Here is a 26,259-nt window from a genome sequence, read left to right as displayed (position 1 = left end):
GTCAGTGGGACAGAAGTTGCCTCCAGAAGTTGTGAATGCCCCCACACTGGGAGCTTTTAAGCAGATGCTGGATAGGGTTTCCTACCTAAGCAGGGGGTTGGACTAGAAGACCTCCAAGGTCCCTTCCAACTCTGTTGTTGCTGCTGTTGCTGTTGTTATTGTATGTCTTAAGTGCTGTTGCAAAGGAAGGAAGAGAAGGAAGGGGAATGAGAGGGAGGAAGCCATAGTGTCGCAGAGGTTAGAGTGCTGCATTGCAGGCAGACGCTGCCCACTGCCAGTAGTTCGATCCTGACTGGCTCCAGGTTGACTCGGCCTTCTGTCTTTCCGAGGACCCAGATTTTGGGGGGATGGGGAATGTGCTGACTCTGTAAACTGCTTAGAGAGGACGATGAAGCAGTGTATAAGTCTAAGGGCCGTTGCTAAGTGCTAATAGTCACCTGTGGACCGGGGCAAGTCCTTCGTGGGATACACATAGTGTGGCAGGGAGTCCACTCGACTGTGGTCCTAAATCAAGGGCCACCTCTCAAGGGGGAAATGGAGGAATTCTAGAAACGTGCAGATAGGGATCAAAAAATGGGAAATATTAGGTGGGCTCGAGGAGGGAGGAACGTTTGCCAAAAGAAGGGAAAATATTTGCTTTTAGCACACAATGGTCTCAGTTGTGCTGCCAGGGTTCGAACTGGGGGAGCCAGCAGAAACAGAAAGGTGGAATGAATGCAAGGGGTGGAATGAGAGGCGAGAGGGTCACGACCCAAAGGAAACGCAGAGATTCCCAGGGTGGACGCAGGAGGAGGGGCTGGGGTGGGGGGTCTTTGGGGGGCACATCTGTAGGGGATAAATCAGGATTAAACCACAAGCCACGTGAGGAAGGGAAGACGTGGCAGGGGAAGGCGAGGGAGGGCGCGCTCAACGTGTCGGGAAGCCCTGGCACAAAACCGGCCTCCAGAAGCTGAGAAATTCTCCAACACTGGAAGCTTTTAAGAAGAGGTTGGACAACAACCCTCGGTCTGAAATGGTCCAGGGCAGGAATAGGCCACGTTGGCTCTTCTATCACTCGTGGACTTCAACTCCCAGAATGCCTGAGCCAGTCGTGCTAGCTCGGGAATTCTGGGAGTTGAAGTCCACGAGTCATAGAGGAGCGAACGTGGCCGACCCCTGGTCTAGGGCAGTGGGGGCGAACCTGAAGGCTGTGTGTGCGTGTGCTACCATGCATATGCCCACATCCATTCCCTCCCTCTATGCATGTCCAGCACACAATCCTCCCCGTCCCCACGCATGCGCACAGGCCTCACTGAAGCCCTAGATGGTAAAAAAACGGCCAAATGGGCAAAGCAGAAATGCCGAAAATGGACTTGCGTTTTGCCCCTTGTGCTGTTTTTCACACCCCCGGAGCCTTGAGGAGGGAAGCTTCCTGGAGCCCCAGGGTGCAAAAAAACAGCTCAACAGGCAAACCAAACGTCCGTTTTTCTGAACTTTCAGCTGGCCCGGTGCTTCAGGGAAGCTTCCTGAAGGCTCCAGGGGGCGAAACGGCCTTCCCCACGGCCAAAGCCCAGCTGCATACGTGATGGAGGGGACATAGGGCAACACTTTGCGTGACCTCCGATATGGCTCCGTGGGCAACCTGTGGCAGGCGTGCCCTAGTTTTGCCATTGTGGGTGCAGGGATTCCTACTGGAGCAGAGGGGGTTGGACTAGAAGACCTCGAAGGCCCCTTCCTACCCTACTCTATTCTATTTTTTATTTCTGTTCTCAAACAACCTGGTGAACGTGGGGCTGTGTTGCAAGGGTAGGAAAGGATGGGGGGGCAGAGGAGGGGGGCCAATAAACCATTCATTCTCCCCGCAGAACGAGTTCAGGGACTATCCCCCCGTCTTGCGCCAAGCCGTCTCCCTCGCTCGCCGCGTCCAGGACCCGCTGTTTGAATTTGCCCAAGTTTGCAGCCCCGACGAGGATATTCTCTGCCTAAAGCTGCACCCCATGCAGGTACCACCACCAGAAAGGCCTTCCCTGGGGGACGATGGGTTGGGGCACCCGGCCTTCACGACTGGTACCCACAGCTCAAGGGGAGCCAACCTACCTGGGGCGCCTTCCCCCTCCTGTTCTGTACCCACAACCACAGCCCTGTGAGGTGGGCACCAAGCGGGCTTTCTTGCCTAAGACTGAGCTTGAAATCACTGTCTCCTGGGGATGGGCCCAAAGTCAGGCAGCCGAACCAGGAGGATTGGAACTCCTCGCCTCCCGAGGATCTGTCCAAATCCACCCAGCTGGCTTTCGTGGCTAACGTGGGACCAGAACTCCCCCCCCCCCGCCCCCTGCTTTCTAGCCCGGTGTCTTAGACTCTAGACCAGACCGGCTCTTGGTCCTTACAAGTAGAGCTGGAGTGGCCCAGTGGTTGGAGTGCAGCCCTGCAGGCTCCTTCCGCTGACTGCAGTTCAGCAGTTCAAATCTCACCACCAGCTCCAGGTTCACTCAGCCTTTTTCTGTCCTTCCGAGGTGGGTCAAATGAGGACCCAGATTGTGGGGGGCAAGAGGCTGATTCTGTAAAACACTTATAGAGGCCTAGGAAGAGGGAGACAGTGATACCTTGTCTTACAAACTTAATTGGTTCCGGGATGAGGTTCGTAAGGTGAAAAGTTTGTAAGACGAAACAATGTTCCCCATAGGAATCAATGGAAAAGCGATGAATGAGTACAAGCCCAAAACTCACCTCTTTTGCCAGCCAAAGTGCCCGTTTTTGCGCTGCTGGGATTCCCCTGAGGCTCCCCTCCATGGGAAACCCCACTTCTGGACTTCCATGTTTTTGCGATGCTGCAGGGGAATCCCAGCAGCCCAAAAACAAGCGCTTCACTGGCAACGGAAGTCTGGAGGTGGGGTTTCCCAGTGAAGGGAGCATCAGTGAAAGTGCAGCATCACAAAAACACTGAAGTCCTCAAAACCCCACCTCCGGACCTCTGTGTTGCTGGGAAACCCCACCTCTGGACTCCGAATTTTGCGCTGCTGGGATTTCCCTGCTGGGATTCCCCTGCAGCATCACAAAAACAGGGAAGTCCGGAGGTGGGGTTTCCCATGGAGGGGAGCCTCAGGGGAATCCCAGCAGCCCAAAAACGGGCGCTTCGCTGGCAATGGAAGTCCCGAGGCGGGGCATCCCAGTGGCGGCCGTGGGTTTGTACGGTGAAAATAGTTTGTAAGAAGAGATAAAAAAATCTTAAACCCCGGGTTTGTATTTTGAAAAGTTTGTATGACGAGGTGTCACTGTATAAGTCTAAATGCTCTTGGTAAATGCTAATGCTATAAATGGGGAGGCCACGAGGCTCCAAGGCCTGTCAGGACAAAAGTATTGGGCGCCCAGTTGGTGGGTGGGTCCCTTCCAAAGCCCAGATGCTAAGCGGACGTTGGCTTGAGACTCACTCTTGTGGGGAGACTCCAAAAGTTGGGCCAAGGGGGGCTGCTCTGGGTGGGCCTGAAGCCTGGAGTCCATCAGCAGGAAGCCTCCCCTCCGGGTTCTCTGGTGGATCCCACTCCCCTTGCCCATCCGGACTGGGCCGCCCCCTTCTTCTGAGGCTTGGCTGACGCTGTCTTCCCTGTGGTGTCCCCCCCAGGACCATGTGGTGAGGGAAGAGCTGCTGAGCGCCCTCTACTGCGAATTCATCAACCGGGTGAACGAGGTGGGCGTGGACGTGAACCGGGCCATTGCCCACCCCCACAGCCAGGCCCTCCTGCAGTTCGTCTGTGGCCTGGGAGCCCGCAAGGGCACCCACTTGCTGAAGGTAGGGCTCTGCTAGGCGCGGAGGGAGGGGAGGGAGGGGGAGATCCCCCCCCTTTACAGAGAGTCCTCGGCTGAACAATCGTCCCTTTTAGTGACCGTCCCAAGTTGCAACTGAATGGTCATTTTTTCACACTTAACGTCCGTTGCAGGATTTCCACGGTCCCCTGATCAAAAGTCAGGCACTTGGCAAGTGGCTCCTACCGGTCTGGCAGTTGCAGTGTCCTGGGGGGTGGTCAAGGTGTGAATGCATGAGCACAGAAACTTTTAGAATGAGGTTGGTTGTGAATAACTGCTCAGCCGCACACAGATACACAAACTTGAATTAAAGTTTACTTTGAGAAATGACATATTCAGATAAGCCGCCTAAAGTCATACAGATAATCAGAATAACAGTCCAAATATTACCAAGTGCAAAGTCTTTCTTATCAGCTGTCTTTGTCATAATGGATACCAAGCCTAAACACATTTTAGCTGTAATACATGACTACAGTACAGAGAGATTGCAGAACAAGCCTAACAGTGAGTAGCCAAAGAGAAACAGAGAGGTTGGACTCTAGCTCCCTCTTGTGGCAGTCTGCAACCCCTCAGCCATTATGGGCAGAGTCCCAACACACCTGGTCTCCCCCTGTTTGCGACCTTTCAACAAGCAGATTCTGTGGGGAAGACAGGTTCGCTTAGCAACCGTGTTCCTGACTTAACAATTGCAGTGATTCACTCTGCAACGGCGGTGGCAAGGAGAGGCAACAACTGAGCCAAAAGAGCGAATGAGGCTCTGCTGCGTTTTACAACCGTCCCTGCCACCGTTGCTCAGTGATTCACCGCGGTGTTAACGTCAATCAATGCGTGAAAGTGGCCAAGCAGCCAAATGTTGACCAGGTGACTGTGAAGAGGCCGCAATGCGGGGACTGGTTGTAAGTCCTTTTCTTCAGGGATATTGAACGGTCACTAAGTGGGTGGCTGTAAGTGGAGGACTCCCTGCGTGTCTGTAGAAAAGCAGAGGAACGGGGACAAAGTCTGGGTGGGAGTCCAAGGGGCTTGGAGGACATCTGCCTCCACCAGACCCTTCTCCTGAACCCCCCAAGCGGCTCCCTCGGTTTCCCCCGGCCTCTGAGTGACCGCCTGCCCCGTCTCCTCTTTCAGATCCTGAAGCAGAACAACACCAGGTTGGAGAATCGGACCCAGCTGGTCACCATGTGCCACATGGGGCCCAAAGTCTTCATCAACTGCGCTGGATTCATCAAGATTGACACGGCCTCCCTGGGAGACAGGTGGGCGGCCGGAGGGGGTGGGGGTCAGCAAGGCAGCTGGGCCTGGCTGATGCAGAGTCCCAGGGGACGCCTCCATGGCCCCAGCCCCCCATGCCAGGGGCTGCACTCTGTGCACCAAGGGTCACAACAGGCTTGGTTGCTGGGTTGAACTTTTAAAGTGCGTATGCTGCCCTTTTGGCCAAAGGTGAGGAATGAAAACACCAAGCATTAAAATACAGGTAGCCCAACAACATGACCAGAATTGTGCTCAAAATGTGTAGTTATTCTGTTTTGTGATTCTATTCCTTATTCTGTTCCATTCTATTCCTTATTTTATTCTATTTAAAGTGCTTTGGAAAATAGCTTGACCCCCCCCCCCCCCTCTCTACAGCAGCCCCTGAGATATTGGAAATGCAGCCCTCCTGCCTCCCCTGTTCCTTCCTTTCTCCAAACTGGCCCTGCCCAGCTCCCAGATTTAGCCACTCTACCAACTGCTCCTACAAAATTTAGTTTTATTCATCATTTGCACTTTGCATGGAATGGAATGGACTACAAAATAGACTTACAATAGAGAACGGGCCACTTCGAAGGCACTCTGACCGGCACACATTAAAATGAAATTTTGTTGCATTCAGATCTCAGAGGATCCCCGCCTCTAATGTCCACTACATCAGTGGTTCTCAGCCTTTCTAATGCTGCAACCCCTTAACACAGTTCCTTATGTTGTGGTGACCTCCAACCATAAGCCTAGCGTCAATTCTCCCAGCAGAGCTTGGAGCTGATTGGCAGGAAGGTCAGAGGGACACACCCACTGTAAACGCCTGATTGGTCGGATTGTAGAAATATGTCCCAGAACAGAAGCTTTGGTTCCTAACAGCAGGGGGAATTTGTCTTTTCCCCCCAGGGTCTTAGGTGACCGCTGCGAAATGGTCATTCCACCCCCAAAGGGGTCCCGACCCCCAGGTTGAGAGCCACTGCACTACATGAACATTTTTAAAACAATACACCCTGCTGGTGCTTTGTGTTGTGATAGACACTTTATGTGCTGTTTTGGTGGGGTTTTATGCACTTTGTGCTGTGTTCTGTCAACGCCTGCGGAATAAGTCAGTCTCGCCTAACTGGACATTGCCTGTCCCCTGGGTTCCCAGCACGGACTCCTACATCGAGGTGCTGGACGGCTCCAGGGTCCACCCAGAAACCTACGAGTGGGCGCGGAAGATGGCGGTGGATGCCCTGGAGTACGACGAGTCAGCCGAAGACGCCAACCCCGCCGGGGCCCTGGAGGAGATCCTGGAGAACCCGGAACGGCTGAAGGACCTGGACCTCGATGCCTTCGCAGAGGAGCTGGAGAGACAGGTCGGCAGGCCCCACCCACCCACCGCCCCCAAGAGAAGGGTCTCCCTGGGCTTCTCTCCAGACGTTCACGGCCCCCGTGTCTTTCCAGGGCTACGGCGACAAGCACATCACCCTGTACGACATCCGGGCGGAGCTGAGCTGCCGCTACAAGGACCTGCGGAGCCCCTATCGCTCCCCCAACTCCGAGGAGGTCTTCAACATGCTGACCAAAGAGACCCCCGAAACCTTCTACATCGGTAAGTGCAGCCAACTCTGGTTCCCTGGGGACCTCTGGGGACCTGAGGTTACTGGCCCCACTAGAAGATGGGTTGGACTTCAAGTCCCAGAATCCCCCACTGAGGGCTGGGGGATTCTGGGAATTGAGGTCCACCCATCTCCAAGTGTCCAGCATAGAGAAACGCTGCCTTAGACCTGCAGGTGACTCCAGGGTGGTGAACAGGTAGGACCAAGAATGTGGGTGCAGGTGGTCCTTGACCTATAACTTATAGTACACCCACATCACACTAACTCCACACGCTGCACTGGCTCCCAATCAGTCTCCAGACACAATTCAAGGTGTTGGTCATCACCTACAAAGCCCTACATGGCTTAGGGCCAGACTAACTTCCAGACCATCTCCTACCGTATACCTCCTAGCTACCTATTATTATTATTATTATTATTATTATTATTATTATTATTATTATTATTATTACTATTACTATTACTACTATTACTATTATTATTATTATTTATTAGATTTGTATGCTGCCCCTCTCCGCAGACTCAGGGCGGCTCACAACAATAGGAAAACAGTGCACAGTGAACAAATCTAATATTTTTAAAAATATCTAAAAATAAGGGCCCACGGGGCTGGCCTTCTCCAGGTCCCGTCAGCCAAACAATGCCAACTGGCGGGGCCTTCTCTGCGATGGCTCCGGCTGTCCGGAACCAGCTGCCTCCAGAGATCCGTACTCTCCCCACCCTTAGAAGTAATGTGAGAAAATATTATTTTACTGAGAGAGTAGTAGATCCTTGGAACAAACTTCCAGCAGACGTGGTAGATAAATCCACAGTAACTGAATTTAAACATGCCTGGGATAAACATATATCCACCCTAAGATAAAATACAGGAAATAGTATAAGGGCAGACTAGATGGACCAGGAGGTCTTTTTCTGCCATCAATCTTCTATGTTTCTATGTTTGATTGTGACCTGCGCACCTAGGGACAACATAGAAGTTGTCCCCCGTCACCATTGGCTGAGGAGACTGTTCTGGCTCTTGGGGGGGGGGAGTTGCCACATACCCCCAGTCCTCCAGCGATGCTCCTCTTCTTCTTCACCCCTTCAGGGAGGTTCTGACCTGGTTCTGAGTGAACCAGATCTCTGAACAACACGGGTTACAGGGTTCCCCTATGGAACAAGGGGAAACTGGTGCTGTGGTGTTTGTCTGTCTGTCTGTCTATCTATCTATCTATCTATCTATCTATCTATCTATCTATCTATCTATCTATCTATCTATCTATCTATCTATCTATTAGATTTGTATGCCGCCCCTCTCCGTAGACTCGGGGCGGCTAACAACAGTAGTAAACAGCATATAACACATCTAATGTTTAAAATAATTTAAAACCCTTATTTAAAACCAAACATGCAGCTAAGGGGAAAAGGGTAGTTCAGTTCCCCCAAGCCTGACAGCAGAGGTGGGTTTTAAGGAGTTTACGAAAGGCAAGGAGGGTGGGGGCAATTCTGATCTCCGGGGGGAGCTGGTTCCAGAGGGTCAGGGCCGCCACAGAGAAGGCTCTTCCCCTGGGTCCCGCCAGATGACATTGTTTAGTCGACGCCCTCTAGGTTTTGCAAAGCTCTTCCTTTGTCTTGAGGAACCCCCTAACGGTCTGGCTTCTGCTGTCCACAGGTAAGCTGATCATCTGCAACGTGACGGGAATCGCCCACCGACGGCCGCAAGGAGAGAGCTATGACCAGGCCATCCGGAACGACGAGACCGGCCTCTGGCAGTGCCCCTTCTGCCAGCAGGATAACTTCCCCGAGCTGAGCGAGGTAACCCCGAGGGCTGACCCCCAGCCTCGGACCCACACAATCCAGGGGGTGGGGCGGTGGGGCTGCCCTTTCCTCAACCTTTTGAAAAGTTTCTGGAGCCATCCTCAACGCCATGGCTCCCATTCAGAATAACAAGAGTTGGAAAGGACCTTGAAGGTTGTCTAGTCCAGCCCCCTGCTCAGACGGGAGGCCATGGACCATTCCAGACTGGTGGCTGTCCAGTCTCTTCTGTTTGCGCACCCACAACTTCTAGTGGCAAGTTTTTCCCCTGGTTCATTGTTCTCAGGAAATTTCTTCTTAGTTCTAAGTTGCTTCTCTCTGTCAATGTACGAGCAGAGCATTCCTTCTTTACCAAGGTTGCGCACACACAGAAATGTTTAGATTGAGATTAGTTGTAAATAACTAATCAGCTACACAGAAATATACTAACTTGAATTAAAGTTTACTTTGAGAAATAACATCTTCAGATAATCACTAAAGCAGGGGTCTTCAAACTTGGCAACTTTAAGGCTTGTGGACTTCAATGCCAGAATTCTGGGAGTTGATGTCCACAAGCCTTAAAGTTGCCAAGTTTGAAGACCCCTGCTCTAAAGTCATACACATAATGAGTCAGAATAACCACCCAAATAGTATTACTAAGTCTGTAGTCTTTCTTACCAGTTGTCATAATCAGCAAACAAAGGTATCAAGCCCAAACACACTTTAGCTGTAATACATGACTACAATACAGAGAGATTGCAGAGACATTGCAGCACAAACCTAACAGTGAGTAGCCAGACAAAGAGAAACAGAGAGGGTGACTCAGAGAAATAAGCTATGGACTCTAGCTCCCTCTTGTGGCAGTCTGCAACACTTCAGCTAAACAGACAGTTCAGTTGTAAATACATATTGCTGCTTTATATATTGCCAACCCAGCCATTAAGGGCAGAGTCCTAGCATTCTCCTTGGCGAGTGTCTGTCCATTGCTTCTTGTTCTACCCTCAAGTTCTTTGGAAATCAAGCTGATCCCCCCCCTCCTTCTTTGTGGCAGCCCATGAGATACTGCTATCACGTCTCCCCTAGCCCTTCTTTTCATGAAACTAGTTATAGCAATGCACTTGCATTTGCTCTGCAATCTCTCTGTATTGTAGTCAAGAATGCTTGGCTGCATAGCTAGAGGTATAACAAGCAGGAAGAGGGAGGTTGTGATCCCGCTGCATAGAGTGCTGGTGAGACCCCATTTGGAATAATATTGTGTTCAGTTCTGGAGACCTCACCTACAAAAAGAGATGGATCAAATTGAACGGGTCCAAAGACGGGCTACAAGAATGGTGGAAGGTCTTAAGCATAAAACGTATCAGGAAAGACTTCGTGAACTCAATCTGTATAGTCTGGAGGACAGAAGGAAAAGGGGGGACAGGATCGAAACATTTAAATATGTTAAAGGGTTAAACAAGGTCCAGGAGGGAAGTGTTTTTAATAGGAAAGTGAACACAAGAACAAGGGGACACAATCTGAAGTTAGTTGGGGGAAAGATCAGAAGCAACGTGAGAAAATATTATTTGAGGAGTAAATGCTTGGAACAAACTCCCAGCAGACGTGGTTGGTAAATGCACAGAAACTGAATGTAAACATGCCTGGGATAAACATATATCCATCCTAAGATAAAACACAGGAAATAGTGTAAGGGCAGACTAGATGGACCATGAGGTCTTTTTCTGCTGCCAATCTTCTATGTTTCTTTTCTTTCTTTTTTTAAATAATTTTTATTAAATTTACAAAAATATACAAAGGAAGGAAGAGTAGATACATCGTATTTTGCATCATTATGGCATGGTCTTATTATATTTATATCATATAATTGTTCTGTTTGAATAAATTTTGTCAGTTCAATATACATATCAGTACCGAACAAAATACCAAGTAAAAAAATTAAAATTTTAAAACGTTCTGTCTCAATAACTTGTTACCTTTTAACTCTTCCTCCCCCCCCCCCCCCCGTGAACTGTTTCTAACAGTTCTAAACATCTTAGATTAACGATTGAGCGGCATGTGGTTGCCGCGGTTTTTCCAATATTTTTTCTAGTCTGCACTTGAATTAAGGTCCGATTGAATTGAGAAAAATGTTGATAACAGTCCAATAAAGATATTCAAAGTTTTATACTTTGTAAGTGTCAAAACCTCTGCCCTATCTGTTAGCCTATATTTAGTTTACATTTTTTCTTTTTTCTTTTTTTTACCCAATCATAGAATTTTTCCCAAATCTCATAGTATCTTGAGTCTTCTATGTTTCTGTGTCATGTATTGTAGCTAAAATGTGTGTAGCCTTAATACCCTTGTTTGCTGATTATGACGTGGACAACAAATAACACTTAGACGTATATGTTGCTTTAGAGCACACACCAATTTCTTTGCCTGATTTAGCCCCCAGCCCCCTCATCATCCTTGTGGCTCTTCTCTGGGCTCTTTCCAGAACCTTCTCTCTGTTGAGATGGGGAGGGCCTCCCCCTTGCCCCCCTCCGGAAGGTGCTGCGTTCTTGGGGACCGGCTTATGGGGCTTCCCACGAGGACTCTGGTGGTCGGCTAAGCCACCAGGCTGATGCGCCCCCCTCTCCTCCCTCCAGGTCTGGAACCATTTTGACAGCGGCTCCTGTCCCGGTCAGGCCATTGGGGTGAAAACCCGTCTGGACAACGGGGTCACTGGCTTTATCCCCACCAAATTCCTCAGTGACAAAGTGGTCAAGCGGCCAGAGGAAAGAGTCAAGGTAGGTCACGAGGAGTTCAGCCCAGGCGTTGGGCTCGGTCAACGGCCGGTCAAGATATCCGGGGCCACCTCTCCCCAGCCCCTGCTGTGCGTCCTCCCACTGAGAAGGGGGCTGGCATTGTTTCACTGCCACACCCGTCCCCTCCCTCCCAGCACGCGGCCCTTGGGCCAGGCGGTGGAAGGTGGCCAGAATAATCAGTGGGTCTGTTTCAAAGGCCTCCTTTGTGGCCAGGAGCAGAACTCCAGCAGGGGGGAAGGGAAGGGGCCAGGCCCTCCTGTTTTCCCAGTCCGAGAGCTGGGTGTTTGTGCAGCTTCTTGGCTGGGGATTGGCGCCCTGGAGGCTGGGGTGGGAGGGGGCGATTGGGGGGCTGGGCAGTTGGCAGCCTCTAACTCTGCGAGGCCAGAGACCCCTTCAAAAGGCCTCACAGCTGTGCTGGGCAAAGCCTCGGCCTCCCTTGCGGCTGCTTCAGCAGGAGTGGAGACCCCTTCAGAAGACCAAGGCCAGGATAGTTTCGGATCTGTCCGCTTCTGAATCCCCTCTGGCCTTACAGAAAAGTGGGAAGGGGCCTTGGGGGTCTTCTAGCCCAACCCCCTGCTCAAGCAGGAAGACCCCGCACCCCTCCAGAAAAATGGTTGTCCAGCGTCTTCTTAAAAGCCTCCAGTGATGGACCACCCACCGCTTCCAGAGGCAGGCAGTTCCGCTGGCTTAGCCTGTTTTTCCCCTTCCACCTCTGCCAAACACCTGGCATCGAAGCACCACCACTGGGCTGGACAAAGGCCTGTTCTTCATCCCCTGCCCCAAAACACTGGATATTATCCTGCACGCAGCAGCTTGAAGTACCCATGAATTAAAATAAAGAAGTGAGGGTCGTGGTGGGCATGTTTCTGGCCTGGCCCCCTGGCCCCTCAGCCCCTAGAACCCTCCACTCCACAAGGAGAGAATGGCCCTACTGAATGGTCCCCGTGAGGCCCACCCTTGCAGACTGACCACAGGGATAGTTGGTTGAAACCCCTTCAGAGCTACGAAAGCATCCAGTAGGGGAAGAAGGGCTCTGCTCCCCACATGGGGACCCCACAGCGCCATAGTTGAGAGTGACCAGAGCATTTTCTGACCCTAAAGGGCCCCAGGGACCCACTTCTCACCTTCCTTCCTCATTCCCTTCTTCTGTCCTTTCTACTTTTCTTTTTCCTTTCATCACGCCTCCTTCTTTCATTCCTTCCTTATCTTCCCCTCTCTATACCTCCATGCTTTGTCCCTTCGTTCTTTCTTTGCTTCCTCCCTCCCTTATCTTCCCCCATCTTTTTCCCTTTCTCATCTTCCTTCCCTCCCTCCTTCCTTCCTTCTCATCTTCCTTCCTTCTCTTTATCTCTTTCTCATCTTCCCTCCTTCCTTCCTTCCTTCTCATCTTCCTTCCTTCCTCTTTCTCCTTCCTTCCTTCCTTCACTTCTTCCCTTCCTTCTTTATCTCTTTCTCATCTTCCTCCCTCCCTCGGCAGGTGGGGATGACCGTCCACTGCAGGATCATGAAGATCGACATTGAGAAGTTCAGCGCCGACCTGACCTGCAGAACCTCTGACCTCATGGACCGAAGTAACGAGTGGAAGCTGCCCAAAGATGCCCACTACGACTTTGCGGACGAGGCTGCTGACCACAAGCAGGACGAAGAGCTGAAGAGGAAGCAGCAGCGGACCAGTGAGTCCTGGGGGAGGGAGGGAGAGAGGGAGGGCGGGCAGGCAGGACCTCTGGCCAGAGCACATGCCCACGGCCTCTTCTGCCCGCAGCGTACATCAAGCGGGTGATCGCGCACCCCCTCCTTCCACAACATCAACTTCAAGCAGGCCGAGAAGATGATGGAGACCATGGACCAAGGCGACGTCATCATCCGGCCCAGCAGCAAGGGGGAGAATCACCTGACGGTCACCTGGAAGGTCTGCGACAACATCTACCAGCACGTGGACGTGCGAGAGGAGGGCAAGGAGAACGCCTTCAGCCTGGGCTCCACCCTCTGGATCAACACTGAAGTGAGAGGGGCTCAGCATCGGGGGGGTCGGGGGGGTCCCAGGGATCCCTTATCCAGGACGCTGCTGCCATTCTAGCGAGGTGGGGGTTATCCAGGGGTACTTGATCACTTGTTCCTTCCTGGGAATGGGGGGGGGGGGGGATGAGCCTGGGGTCATTTCCCTTTTTTATTATCATTCATTCATTCATTCATTCATTTTTTGCGAAGTATGTATTGAGGTCGTGACAGCTGTCAGCCTGGAGAGCTTCAAGGCAGGATGAGACAGATTCAGGGATGCCAAGTGTATCATAGGTGGTGATTGAAAGGGAGGTCCATGTGCCTATGCCTCTATGTTGGTGAAGGCAGGCAGGGCTCCCTTGGGTCCCATTGGTTGGGGGTCAGGGGAAAGGGAGGGTCTTGCCTCCTCTTTCTGCTCAAGATCCTCACGGACAATTGGGGGCCCACTGTGGGACACAGAATGCTGGACTCGAGGGGCTTTGGCCCCATTCAGCAGGACTCTTCTTGTGTTTTTACTGGTAGTATACATAGAGATAATGCCATTTATATACGTAAGATGGGTACTGATAAGAGGGAGCAATTGGACAGGGACGGAAGACACCCTGGTGTGCCTATCCACGCCCCTTACTCGGACCTCTTAGGAATCGGGTGAAGCCAACAGTGGACAGTCGAAGGGTCAAGTTTTGGGGCTTTGGTGAGGAGACCACAGAGTCAGGTGGTTGCTAGTCATATTTTCTACAGTCTAGTTTGGGGCGGTTCACTTTGTGTTTGTATCTGTTGTGTATTGTTGTGGTTGAAGCTGAAGTAGTCATTGACAGGAAGGACGTTGTAGCAGATGATTTTGTGAGCTACACTTGGGTTGTGTTTAAGGCGACGTAGTTCTAGGATTTCTAAGCCTAGGATTGTCGCCTTAACTACGTCGCCTTAAATACATCCTAAGTGTAGCTCACAAAATCCTCTGCCTCAACGTCCTTCCTGTCAACGACTCCTTCAGCTTTTTCTCACAAAGTGTCTCAGGACCTTTTCTAGAGTGTTGATGTCCGAGGTGTGATATGGGTTCCAGGCAGATGAGCTGCATTTGCGGATGGGTCTGGCGAAGGTTATGCTCTGGTTAGTAGAGTGAGATTCCCGGAGCAGAAGCTACATAAGAATAGGGGAGCAACTCTTGAAGCCTTGTCTCACATCACCTGAGGACACCTGGGCATTGGCTGCCTTCCCACCGGACAGAGCGGAGGGAGCTTCCAACCGAAGGCTTTTGAGCTGGACTCCTGCCTGTCCTTCCCATCCCTTCCTCCTCCCAAGAAAACTTCCTTTGAATTGCTGCCTGGGTTTCACACGTTCTGCTCTCCTGAGGGGTCGGGAGAGGCAAGACCTCACGGGGGTCCTCCTGTCCAGGACCTCCTCCCACTCCTCCTTTCCTTCTCCAGGAGTTTGAGGACCTGGACGAGATCGTGGCCCGCTACGTCCAGCCCATGGCCTCCTTTGCCCGCGATCTGCTCGGCCATAAATACTACCAAGATTGCAACGGAGGAGACCGGAAGGTGAGGAGGGGGTGGGGGTGGGCAAGAGCCCCTCCCTTAACCAGGGGTCACCTTAGGCACCTTGTGTTCTTCTATTCAAAAAGGAGGCAGCCTACAAAACTCTCTTAAGAAAAACATAAGGAAAAGGAAAAATACACGAGAGAGGAGACAGTGGTGCCTCCACTTAAGACCTTTTCTAGATAAGAAACACACATGTCCAAGAGGTTTTGGCCTCTTCTTAAGAACCATTTTCTACTTAAGAACCTGAGCCTGGAAACATTTCCCAGGAAGTTTGAGAGTGGCACAAAGGCCTGGTCAGTTTCCTGCCCTTCCCCCTGGGTTTCTCCCTCTGGTGCAGTGTAGGGGAGGCAGCCTTGCGCCGGGTGTATGGGATGCGCATGCTCCTCCTCACCGCCTCAGAGTCTCTCTCTTTTTTTAAGCCTTAAAGTTTTGGAATTTTTTTTATTTCCCTCACCTTACCTGGCCTTCTTCCTTGGGCAGCAACTGTCCCCCTCCCCTTCTTCCTCCTCCCACCCACATTCTGACCTTTCCTTTCTTCCCTGATGGGTTTTCAGGCCTTGTTGCTTTGACATTGATTCCCGTGGGAAAAACGGCTCCTACTTACACACGTTTCTACTTAAGAACCTGGTCACAGAAAGAATTAAGCTCTTAAGTAGAGGCACCACTATATTAGGATGAAGGGGTTTTGTGGGTGGGTCAGAGGTGGTGCTGTCCGGTTTCTTCTGGGTTTGAGCTGGAGTAGATGACCTCAACTCTCCCCTTCCGGTGCTTCTTGGGGGGCAGAGCTGGATCCTCCCTAGTGGGCGGGCATCTGGTCCCAGGCATCAGTCTGGTTGTCAAGGTTCCAGGTAACATCCACATTTAAATCAGAGTCCAAGTCCAAGAGCTCCTCAAAGGTCCAGTTTATGCCCGCAGCCACCCTGGCACCCACCCTGGGGGACCTGGATCTGAGTGTCCCCCTCCCCAGTTGAAAGGTCCCATCCCCACACGCAAACTTATCACCTCGCCCACTCAGATGGTGCCAGCGTGGCCAGTCCTCCTCCTGCTTCCGCCCAGGTGGGTGGACACAGGATGGCCTTGAACCCCTTGAAAGGAGGCTTTGGGGCTGCATTGTGAGAATCCCCCCCCCAAGTCCCCATCCACACCAGGCCTTCGATAGAGAGTGGGGTGGCAATCTGTTGATTTCTCACCCAACGTCTGCACTGGCTGGACACTGGTGTTCACCTCTGAGTTCAGTTCCATAAAATAAACACTTGTTGGTCATTGTATGTATAGATACACAGTATAGCCACGCAACAAAATTGGTTTGATGCCAAAGACCAATGCTCAACCCGCCACAATTTCCCACCTGGACCATCCAACATCCACACAACAGACCAAGTAATACTGTCCAGCAGTTCACGGAGGGTGACCCCCTAGTCCAGGGGTGGGCCAAGTGGGCTCTTCTGTGACTTGTGGACTTCAACTCCCAGGATTCCTCAGCCAGTCATGCTAGCCTAGGAGTTCTGGGAGTTGAAGTCCACAAGTCACAGAAGAGCCCACTCGGCCCACCCCTGCCCTAGGATTGTGGTGCAATTATATACATTTAATAAATAATGAATAATATCGCTTTTGGACAGGTCTCCCAGGGAGGTGGGAATCCTGTGTTTAGGGCCCTGTCTCTCTCTCTCACACACACACACACACACAAACACACACACACCCTCTCTCTCTTTTGTGTCTTCCCAGAAACTGGAGGAGCTGCTGATGAAATCCAAGAAGGAGAAGCCCACCTTCATCCCCTACTACGTCTGCTCCTGCAAGGACCTTCCGGGCAAGTTCCTGCTGGGCTACCAGCCACGAGGGAAGCCCAGGTGGGTCTCCCCCCCCCCTCGCCCCTCCTCGGGCCAAGCGTCCAGGCTCTTGGGCTGCTCCCAGGCTCCGCCTTTCCAGTGGGGGGTCCCCAGGGTAGAACCCAGGGCCTCCTGCATACAGAGTGGAGGTCCTGCCCCTTCCCCAGGCCCCCTCCCACCCCCCACCTCACCCCCCAGCAATGCTGAAGGCAGAGGCTCCTCCCTTGGGGACCACAGCTGCTCTGCCTGTGCCCTCAGGGGTCCCCCCCCTCCGCCCCCCAAGATCTCTGCTTTTCTGGCTGCTGCTTCTGGCAAACAGACAAGCCTGAGTCGGAAGGGGTGGGTGGGCGTCCTGCTTCCCCCTGCCCCATCCCCAGGACTGGCCTGACCGTCCATGTTGGCCAGAGTTGAAGCCAAAATTCTCTGCCCCAGAATTGAGTATGTGACGGTGACGCCAGAGGGATTCCGGTACCGCAACCACATGTTCCCCACGGTCAACGGCCTTTTCCGGTGGTTCAAGGATCACTACCAGGACCCTGTGCCAGGTAAGGCCCAGGTGCCCCTCTGCCCCCCCTTCCCCCCAGGCTGTGGCCCCCTGTTGAGAAGCTGAGTCTGAAGGGCCCGGCCTCTGCCTGGAATGGTGACATTGATTGATTGACTGGTTTCTGTAGCCGCCCATCTGAGCCAAGAGTACGGAGCAGAGGGAAGAGAGGGAAGACGCCTTCCCCGCCTCTGCCTGGGATTATGAGTGGTTGGTTTGGGGGTTTTTTTCATTTTGATTTCATTTGATTATCCGCCCATCTCAACCAACGGTTCAGGGCAGCTCCCAATCCAAAAACATGTGTTATCATTACAGTCTCAAAAGCATTTTAGAGCAATAGAAGCAACTAAAAACCATTTTAAAATCTCATGAAAGCATCCGAGGGAGGTAAAAAGACAGCGCTGTTCACACTGGAGCCCAGGAGTGGGACCCTTGGTGTATGTGACCACCACCGTTCCTCGTAAGCTGTGTGCGTCCCCAAATACCCCGCACGCGCCCTTTTCCATGGGCGCGCGCTCCCCATCCCCCTGCCAGCCTGCCAGGGGGGCAGGGAGGTGCGGCAGTAGGAGGAAAGGGAGCCACAGCCGCCCCTGCCCCCCCACAGTGCCTCCGGCCAAACTTGCCCCTGGCTTCTCGGCCCTGCCCCCTGCCCGCCCCATCCGCCCCCTCTCCTCCTCCGCCACCTCCTGCCTTGGGGCGGTGGCGGCTGCGGCTTCTCCTTGGGATGAAAGCGCTGCCAGCCAGGGGGCTGCGAGAGAGGGCTTTCTCCGAGAATGCCCGCCCCACCCCTCTCGCAGCCCCTTCGCTGGGGGCGCTTTCGTCCCGGACTTCTAGCAAGGGGGCTGCAGTAGAGGCAGGGCAGGCGTTCCTGAAGCGCTCGGAAAAAGCCCCCTCGCAGCAGCCCCCTCGCCATCGGTGCCTCCGTTCCGGAGCTCCACCTCACAGCTGATCACTCTGCCGCCACCCACGGCTCCTGCCCACTGCCACTGCTGAGAGAGAGAGAGAAGGGGGGGGAGAGAGAGAAAGAGAGAGAGAGAGAGAGCAAGAGGGGGAGAGAGAAATGACTCTTGATTTAAAGCATATGGTAAAAAGCACCCAAATAATAACAAAAAAACCCTCAGCCGTTTGTGTGTGTGTGTGTGTGTGTGTGTGTGAACTCTTGAACCATTTCCAATAGCTCACCTCTAATTGGAAATGGTTCAAGAGTTCACACACACACACACACACACACACACACACACACACACACACAAGGGGGGAGGAGACAGGGATGGAAAAAAGAGAAGATAATAATAGTAATAGATTTTGGTTTTGTTTTATTATTAATTTCTTTTAATAGAAAAAAGAAGGAAATTTTTTTCTTATTTATTTATTTATTTATTTTCCTATGCCGCCCAGTCCCAAAGGGACGGTCGCTCAGACACTATTCCGCCCACACCGAAAAAAATTATAGGGAACATTGGAGTCCACCCCACCTCCTCCAGCTCTGGAGCAACGCCTGGTCTTTAGAGCTTTAGGGGAAACTAATGTGGGAATGATGGGTAGAGAAGAGATCAGGAGAGAAGGATTGGAGGGTTGTGACTGGGAATGAATGATTTTAAATGTTATTAGAGCCTGTAAAGTTTTTTAGCCATATTAATTGGATCTTTTTAGATCTGTATATTGTTTTGATATGTTGTGAGCTGCCTGAGTCCTTGGAGAGGGGCGCCATATAAATACAATTAATAATAATAATGATACTACTACTACTAATAGTAATAGTAATAATAATGAGAATTTCTGGGGGCAGCAGTTGATTCCATAGGGTCGGGGCCACCACAGAGAAGGCTCTTCTCCAAGGTCCCGACATTGTTTGGCAGACGGGACCTGGAGAAGGCCAGCCCTGAGGGCCCTTACTGGCCGCAGCGAGGTGTGAGGTGTCCTCACCTGTTTCTCCTCCCTCCCCCCTCCCCTCCCTGCGCAGGTGTCACTCCCAGCAGCAGCAGCCGAACCCGGACGCCTGCCTCCATCAACGCCACTCCTGCCAACATCAACCTCGCAGGTGAGGCCCCGTGGCCCCCCCTCCTTCCCTGGCACGGAGGAACCGGGAGGGGCTCTTCTAACTGCCCCCCTCCCTCCCTCTGTCCCGGCAGACCTCACCCGAGCCGTCAACGCCTTGCCACAGAACATGACCTCCCAGATGTTCAGTGCCATCGCTGCTGTGACGGGGCAAGGACAGAACGCCAACGCCACCCCTGCGCAGTGGGCTTCCAGTCAGTACGGCTACGGGGGCAGCGGCGGCAGCAGCGCCTATCACGTGAGTGGGCAGAAGGGCTCTGGGCACAAACACACACACACCCCCGCGAGTCACCTGGCAGCCTATTTCCTGTTTCTGGACCTCAGGTTTCCCCTATTGTCCCTATATTGTTGGTTATTATCCTGTCGTAATGATACTGGAGACCTCACCCACAAAAAGAGATGGGTCAGATTGAAGGGGTCCAATGGATGGGCGACAAGAATGGTGGGAAGTCAAACGTATCAGGAAAGACTTCATGGACTCAATCTGCAGAGTCTGGAGGACAGAAGGAAAAGGGGGGACACGATCGAAGCATTTAAATATGTCAAAGGGTTAAATAAGGTCCAGGAGGGAAGTGTTTTTAGTAGGAAAGTGGACACAAGAACAAGGGGACACAATCTGAGGTCAGTTGGGGGAAAGATCAGAAGCCACAGCTGTGCATGCGTGGGGGGGAGATGGGAGAGGGGGGGCACACATGGACCGGAACAGGTGCGCCATCCCTGCTGTGGGACCCTCTCAGCCGTCCTCTCCCTCCTCTACACGTCACGAGCGTTTTACACTCCTACGACCGTGTGGCAGCATCATCCACACAGTCACCTGGTCAACATTCAGGCGCTCGGGCAACCGGACTCGGATTTACGACCGGGTCATGTGATTAGTATTGTTATTTATTAGATTTGTGTGCTGCCCCTCTCTGAAGACTCGTAGTGGCTCACGACCACAACAATACACAATACAAATCCAGTGATTAAGAACAGAAGAGTGAAAACCCTTGATTTAAAAACCATCCGACATGTTAACATCAGGAACCTTGTGGTTGTAAGCCCAGGACTGCCTGAGGAAGGGGTTGGACTAGAAGACCCCCGAGGTCCCTTCCGGGTCTCTTCCAATCAGTGGGGCAGCGTGCCAGGCCTTAGCCAAGACCTTGAGGTAAACTGAGGCAGGCACCGGTCCTCTCTCGCACCCACAGCCAGGCCCTGGCATAGCAACCGAAAGACGCTGCCTTGCTCTCCAGCCAGCCCCACCCCATTTTACGGCCATTTCACCACCGCCACTAAACACAGTGCTGCAGTCGTTAAGTGGATCCGGCTTCCCTCGTTGGCCCTTGTCTGTCGGGTAGTCACACAGGAGACCCTGCATCCCTGGGACACTGGAACCATCACAGACACGAGTCGGTTGCAAGTGCGTTAGGCTTAGGGCCAGACTACCTCCGGGACCGTCTTCTGCCTCGTGTATCCCAGCGGCCAGTCGGGTCCCACAGAGTCGGCCAGGCAATGTCTGACAGGGCCTAGGGGAAGAGCCTTCTCTGTGGTGGCCCCAGCCCTCTGGAATGAACTCCTCCAGAGATACATACCACCCCTTCCCGCCTCTGCTGGCGTGCGTGCGGTCCATGAGTGACAAGATGAATGTGGATGACTGTCTGTGGGGTTTTTTAACACTTTTAGTAATTTTGTACAATTCTTTTTAAAGTAATTTTGATTTCTTCATATGTATTGTTGCATTTATAATGTACCCCACCCCAAGTCCCCTCGAGAAAGGCGGCATAGAAATATAATAAATAATAAACAAGTGCGGAACCGTTGCAAGCCCTTTGTTCCCCGGTGAAGTTGGACCTTTGAGTGGTCGTAGGTCGAGGACTGACTGCCTTCCTGCCTGTGCGCAGGTGAGCCGGCTGTCCCTGACTTGCGACGTGTGTCTCTCTCTTGACTTTGCAGGTCTTCACCACGCCCGCCCAGCAGCCTGTGGCCACCCCTCTGCTGACCCCCAGCTTCTCCTACACCACCCCCAGCCAGCCCATCACCACCCCCCAGTACCACCAGCTCCAGGCCAGCACCACCCCCCAGTCCACCCAGTCGCAGCCCTCGTCACAGCCTTCCTCCAGCGCTGGGCAACGGCAGCCCCCAAAGTAAGCGGGGAGCCCATTGAAGGCAGGAGGGGGGCCTGGGTCAGGCCCCGTTTGAAGGAGGGTCCCAATCCTCCCAAAGGGGGGGGGGTATTGGAAATGTTTTTACTGCTTATCCAAGAGGCTTCCTCAGAGGGGGAGGGAGGAAAAGGAAGGAAGGAAGAGAAAGAAAGAAAGGTCAGGCCGAATGGGTGGTAAATAGAGAGAGAGAGAGATAAATGGAAGGAAAGAAAGGAAGAAAAGAGGGGCAAAGAAAAGGAAAGAATGCTGGGGCCAGAGGGGTGGGAGACACAGGTGTATATATAGACACACAAACGGAAGGAAGGAAGAACTGGAGAAGCTTCTTTGTTGAGAAGGGAAACATTTTGGAGGAAAAATAACCCAGGAAAGTCCAGTTGGCGTTTGGAAGCTTTGTTATTTTGAGCCGTTTGTGGGGTCAGCTGATGGGCTCAAGCGGCCTCTAAAGTTATTTTCATCCTTTCACCCGTTGACCTTCCCTCCGGACGTCTGTGCGGGGCCCTCGCTGTCTTGCTGGCTCTGCCCTGAATTTTGGAGAAGAGCTTAGCAAAGAAGGAGCTTCCTGCGGGGGCCTGTGCGGAGGGGCTCCCCCAGGGCAGAAGGCAGGGGCTCAGCAGCCCTCCCCCACCGAAGGCTTCCAGGCCAAGGCCGGGGGGGGGGGTCTTTGTAGCCCAGGGCTGAAAGGAGGAGGGGGGCTCCTGGGCGCTCTCTGAGTGGGGCGGTTTTCTTGCAGACCTTTCATAACCCAGCCAGGGAACAGCATCAGCACTGGAAGAGAAGGGGGGTTGCCCTCCGTTTATATTGGCTTTGCCCGGCCAGTGTTGGTGCGGTTGGTCTTAGACGGAGTGGAAGAGAATAAGGAATAGAATAGAATTAGAATAAATAGAATTTAGAGTGGAGTGAACAGAATTGAATATAGAATATTTAATTTATTTATTTATTAGATTTGTATGCCCTCCTCTCCATAGAATAGAATAGAATAGGAATGGAATGGGAAAATAGAATAGAATAAGGAAAGAATAGAATAGGGAATCGAATTGAATGGAATCTATTAATTGGGGAGGCAATTTAGGCCACGTTCCCTTTCTGGTTTCTTGGTTGCCTCTTTTGCACAGTATGTAGTACGTGTTTTTTATGCCTAAGTGTTGGTCAGCGGCTCTTTTATCAGGCTTCCAGAAATTCCCTGGCATTTTTGGACTCCGCTTGGCCCAGGAGCCTCAGTTTCCCAGTCGAAACGAGGGTCCAATCCGTGCAGGTCTTGTGGAATTAAGGCTCTTGGGCATTGGGGAGAAGAACAGCAGGGTCCAACTTTAGCCGCTTTAAGACGTCTGGACTTGCCGGCTGGGGAATTCCGGGAGTCAAAGTCCAGCCGCCTTAGAGTGGCCGAGGTCGGAGGCTCCTGCCAAAGGGATGGCCCACCCCTAAGGAAGCAGGCGCAGCTGAAGGGAGCCATGCCGCCAGTCCTCACCGTCCGTCCCCCCGTTTCCCCCGCAGGTCCACCTCCCACGCGCCCATCGACTGGGGCAAGATGGCCGAGCAGTGGCTGCAGGAGAAGGAGGCCGAACGCCGGAAGCAGAAGCAGCGGCTGACCCCTCGCCCTTCGCCCAGCCCCATGATCGAGAGCACGCCCATGTCCGTGGCCGGAGACGCCACCCCGCTCTTGGACGAGATGGACCGGTAGTCCCCCACAGGAGGAGTGCAACCAGGCCGGGGGGCCCTTGCGCAGCCACCTCCCTCCCTCGCCCCCCTTTCGTCCACTCTGCTCCGCCCCGCATGGGGACACACGGCTGCGCCCTCTGCAGGAAGCGGAGAGACTTGAAGGGGCCGCGGGGTTGTTGGCGCCGCAGCTCTCGGACCTATGGAGGCCTTTGTGCACGCCCGGTGGCTGTTTTTTGCCCTCCGGTGCCCACTTTGCCCCGACTGGTGAGGCCGAAACCGAAGGGCCAAGGGCATGAGAAGGCCGGGCTTCAAAACTCAGAGAGGCCGGAGCGTGGCCCCTCCCTCTCCCTCCCTCCCTCCTCCTTTCTTTCTCTCCTTCGCTCTTTCGCTCCCGCTCCTCTGTGCTCCGTGGCCGTCTGGATGTGGGGGGCGCTTTGCTGCCTGCGCTCCGGGAAGAAGAAGAAGGAGGAGGCGGCCCCCCCTCCGCCCCAAGCCCCATGGCAGGACAATATTTATTCAGACTGTGTGGCGGGAAAGGGAGGAAGGGAGGGAAAAGACCCGGTCAGTGGCTGCCTTGGCGAAGGAGGAAGGGAGCGTCGGTGGCCGTGGCTGGAATGCCAAATAGCCTCTTCTGTCTCCCCCCCCCCACTGTCCCCCTCCTCCCTGCCCCGTGTCCCCTCCCAACAGCAAAAGGAATAAATGGTGTTTCTACAGATTCTTCCTCCTCCTCCTCTTCCTCCTCGGGCCAGCTGGGGGTTTGTTGGGCACGGGGGGGGCTTTGGGAGAACTGGCTGGTGTTTTGGGGGTCCCTCGTGGCAGGGAGTTGTGGCCTTTGTGGCTTATTCTCTGGGAGACCAGCAGCCCCTCGGCCTTCAGGGTCTTTGGGGTCTTTGTAGATTGGCTGACCCTCCCTCTGAGGTCTCTGGATGCTACGGGGGCTTCTCTGTCCCTTCTCGCCTGGGGGGAGGTTACCCCTCCGTCCTACACTCAAAAGTCTCAGCCCAGCACGTGGGGGGGGGGGTGTCAATCTCAAGGCCCTTGGGGGGGCTGCCTGGAAATGTGCGTGCAAGAAGGGAGGAAAGACAGAAAGAAAGAGGGGAAGGAAAAAGAAGGAATAGAGGAGTGGGAGGGAGGGAGGGAGGGAGTAAATTGGGGGTTCGGAGGGAAGTCCTGCCTTAGTACTTGGCCCCACAGGTGCTCCCCCCCATGAGTGAGGGCAAGCTGGCCATGCCCACCCGCACCACGCCTCCCTGCCCCCCTCCAGGTCAAAGAAACTGATGCGCCCTGCATGAAATTCTGACATCCCTGCCCAGAGGACCTTTGCGCAGGAGGCCGGGAGATGTGGGCGGCCCCTGTGCGCCATGCGCCCACCAGCCTGTCCTGGGGGCAGGGGCCACCGTCCTCGGGGGGGGGCATGGCAGACGCAGCCAGTGGCCAAGCGGGAGGTGGGCGCGGACTCTTCTGGGTTCCACGGTGGCGCAGTGGTTAGAGTGCAGGCTCCTGCTGCTGATCCCCGGTTGCCAGCATCTCAGGAGGCTCCAGGTGAGTCAAACGAGGGCCCAGGTTATTGGGGGCAAAGAGGCTGACTGTCTGTCAACCGCTCAGAGGGGGCTGGTTGGATCTATCTATCGTATCACCTGTCTTTCTGTCTATTGTATCAGTCTATCATCTATCTGTCTATATCCATTTATCTAGCTATCCATCCACCTATAGAAACAGAAGATGGATGGCAGAAAAAGACCTCATGGTCCATCTCATCTGCCCTTACACGATTTCCTGTATTTTATCTTAGGGTGGATCTATGTTCACCCATTTGGAGACTCAGAAATCACGACCCCTAAATCCTTCTCTCCTGAAGTTTTTGCTAACACAGAACTGCCAGTTCAATACTCAGGTTGAGGATTCCTTCTCCCCAAGTGCATTATTTTACATTTGGAAACATTAAACTGCAGTTTCCATTGCTTTGACCACTTATCATCCGTCAGTCAGTCAGTCAATCAGTCTGTCTGTCTGTCTGTCTGTCTGTCTGTCTGTCTGTCTGTCTGTCTATCTATCTATCTATCTATCTATCTATCTATCTATCTATCTATCTATCTATCTATCAACCTATTAGATGGAGGGCAGCCCTGCAGGCTCCTCCAGCCAACTGCTAGGTGTAGTTCAGCAGTTCAGATCTCACCACTGGCTCCAGGTGGACTCAGCCTTCCGTCCTTCCCAGGTGGGTCCCGATTGTGGGGGCAAGAGGCTGATTTTGTCAACTGCTGAGGGGGCTATAAGAACACTAGGAAGCCGTAGATAAGTCTAAATGCTGACCAAGGTTCCTTCCAGGGGAGGTCAGTAGAGCCTCCTCTTGTGCTGTTAGCCCCTGACTGAAGCCCCCCACCCACCCCATGGCCATGCCCACCCTTATGACTTGCCCAGATCCTGCAGGGCGAGGGCTCGGATGGCCCCCTCCTGTGCCCCCTCCGTGCTGGAGGTGAGCCCGGCTGCAGCCCTTGTGCGTTGCCCCTGAGCAAAGCAGGAGGGAGAGAAGGGAGTCGGGATGGGGGGCACAAGGAAGCCACTTTTCTGGGGCTGTGACCCCCAAGTAGGCTGGGCAAGAGACTGGCACGGCCTTGGGCTGAGAAAGCAGAGGACAGAACTGCAGATCCTCCTGCATCTCTGGTGGGACCTGATTTCTCAACTGGGGTGGGAGTCTGGGCCTCCCCCATGGGTCTCCTGAGGGGGTTGTGTGCCCCCCTCCTTTTTTGTTTTGCTTCGGAGAATCTAAGGGTGGTCTTTGCTGAAAGAAAGAAAGAAATAGCTGAGCCAGACAATCTGTAGAGTCTGGAGGAGAGAAGGGAAAGGGGGGGGGGGGGACACGATCCAAACACTTAAATATGTGAAAGGGTTAAATGAGGTTCAGGAGGGAAGTGTTTTTAATAGGAAAGTGAACACAAGAACAAGGAGACACAATCTGAGGTCAGTTGGGGGAAAGATCAGAAGCAACGTGAGAAAATATTATTTGACGGAAAGAGTCGTAGATGCCTGGAACAAACTTCCAGCAGACGTGGTTGGTAAATCCACAGGAACTGAATGTAAACATGCCTGGGATAAACCTAGATCCATCCTAAGATAAAACACAGGAAATAGTATAAGGGCAGACTAGATGGACCAGGGGGGTCTTATTCTGCCATCAATCTTCTAGGTTTCTATGAACCTGGTTTGAAAAACAGGGCCACCAGAACCCCATTTGGGGGGGGGGCAGGGAGCACCCTAAAAATGGGAGACTAGTGGGGGGGAGCCCGGGGGGGAGTCCCTTGGGCTACCTCATTCCACCCCCCAA

The 26,259-nt window shown here is 53.1% G+C and overlaps 1 protein-coding gene across 1 annotated transcript in view; it reads left to right on the top strand.

Moving 5' to 3' along the window:
* The window catches only part of SUPT6H (SPT6 homolog, histone chaperone and transcription elongation factor), a 60,509-nt gene extending 36,862 nt beyond the window's left edge, over positions 1–23,647 (top strand). The window contains 17 exon segments of the mRNA XM_070735505.1: positions 1,845–1,982; positions 3,599–3,766; positions 4,906–5,033; positions 6,161–6,368; positions 6,457–6,604; positions 8,263–8,405; positions 11,009–11,149; positions 12,645–12,840; positions 12,930–12,955; positions 12,957–13,169; positions 14,593–14,706; positions 16,435–16,559; positions 16,971–17,083; positions 19,043–19,120; positions 19,212–19,375; positions 21,070–21,260; positions 22,770–23,647. Coding sequence (XP_070591606.1) covers positions 1,845–1,982; positions 3,599–3,766; positions 4,906–5,033; positions 6,161–6,368; positions 6,457–6,604; positions 8,263–8,405; positions 11,009–11,149; positions 12,645–12,840; positions 12,930–12,955; positions 12,957–13,169; positions 14,593–14,706; positions 16,435–16,559; positions 16,971–17,083; positions 19,043–19,120; positions 19,212–19,375; positions 21,070–21,260; positions 22,770–22,956 — 2,481 coding nt within the window. The 3' untranslated portion in view covers positions 22,957–23,647.
* Positions 23,648–26,259: the final 2,612 nt, after the last annotated feature.

The sequence above is a fragment of the Erythrolamprus reginae genome, chromosome 1 (assembly GCF_031021105.1).
Source record: "Erythrolamprus reginae isolate rEryReg1 chromosome 1, rEryReg1.hap1, whole genome shotgun sequence".
NCBI classification, from domain to species: domain Eukaryota; kingdom Metazoa; phylum Chordata; class Lepidosauria; order Squamata; family Dipsadidae; genus Erythrolamprus; species Erythrolamprus reginae.
This window is presented reverse-complemented; position numbering and strand designations above follow the sequence as displayed.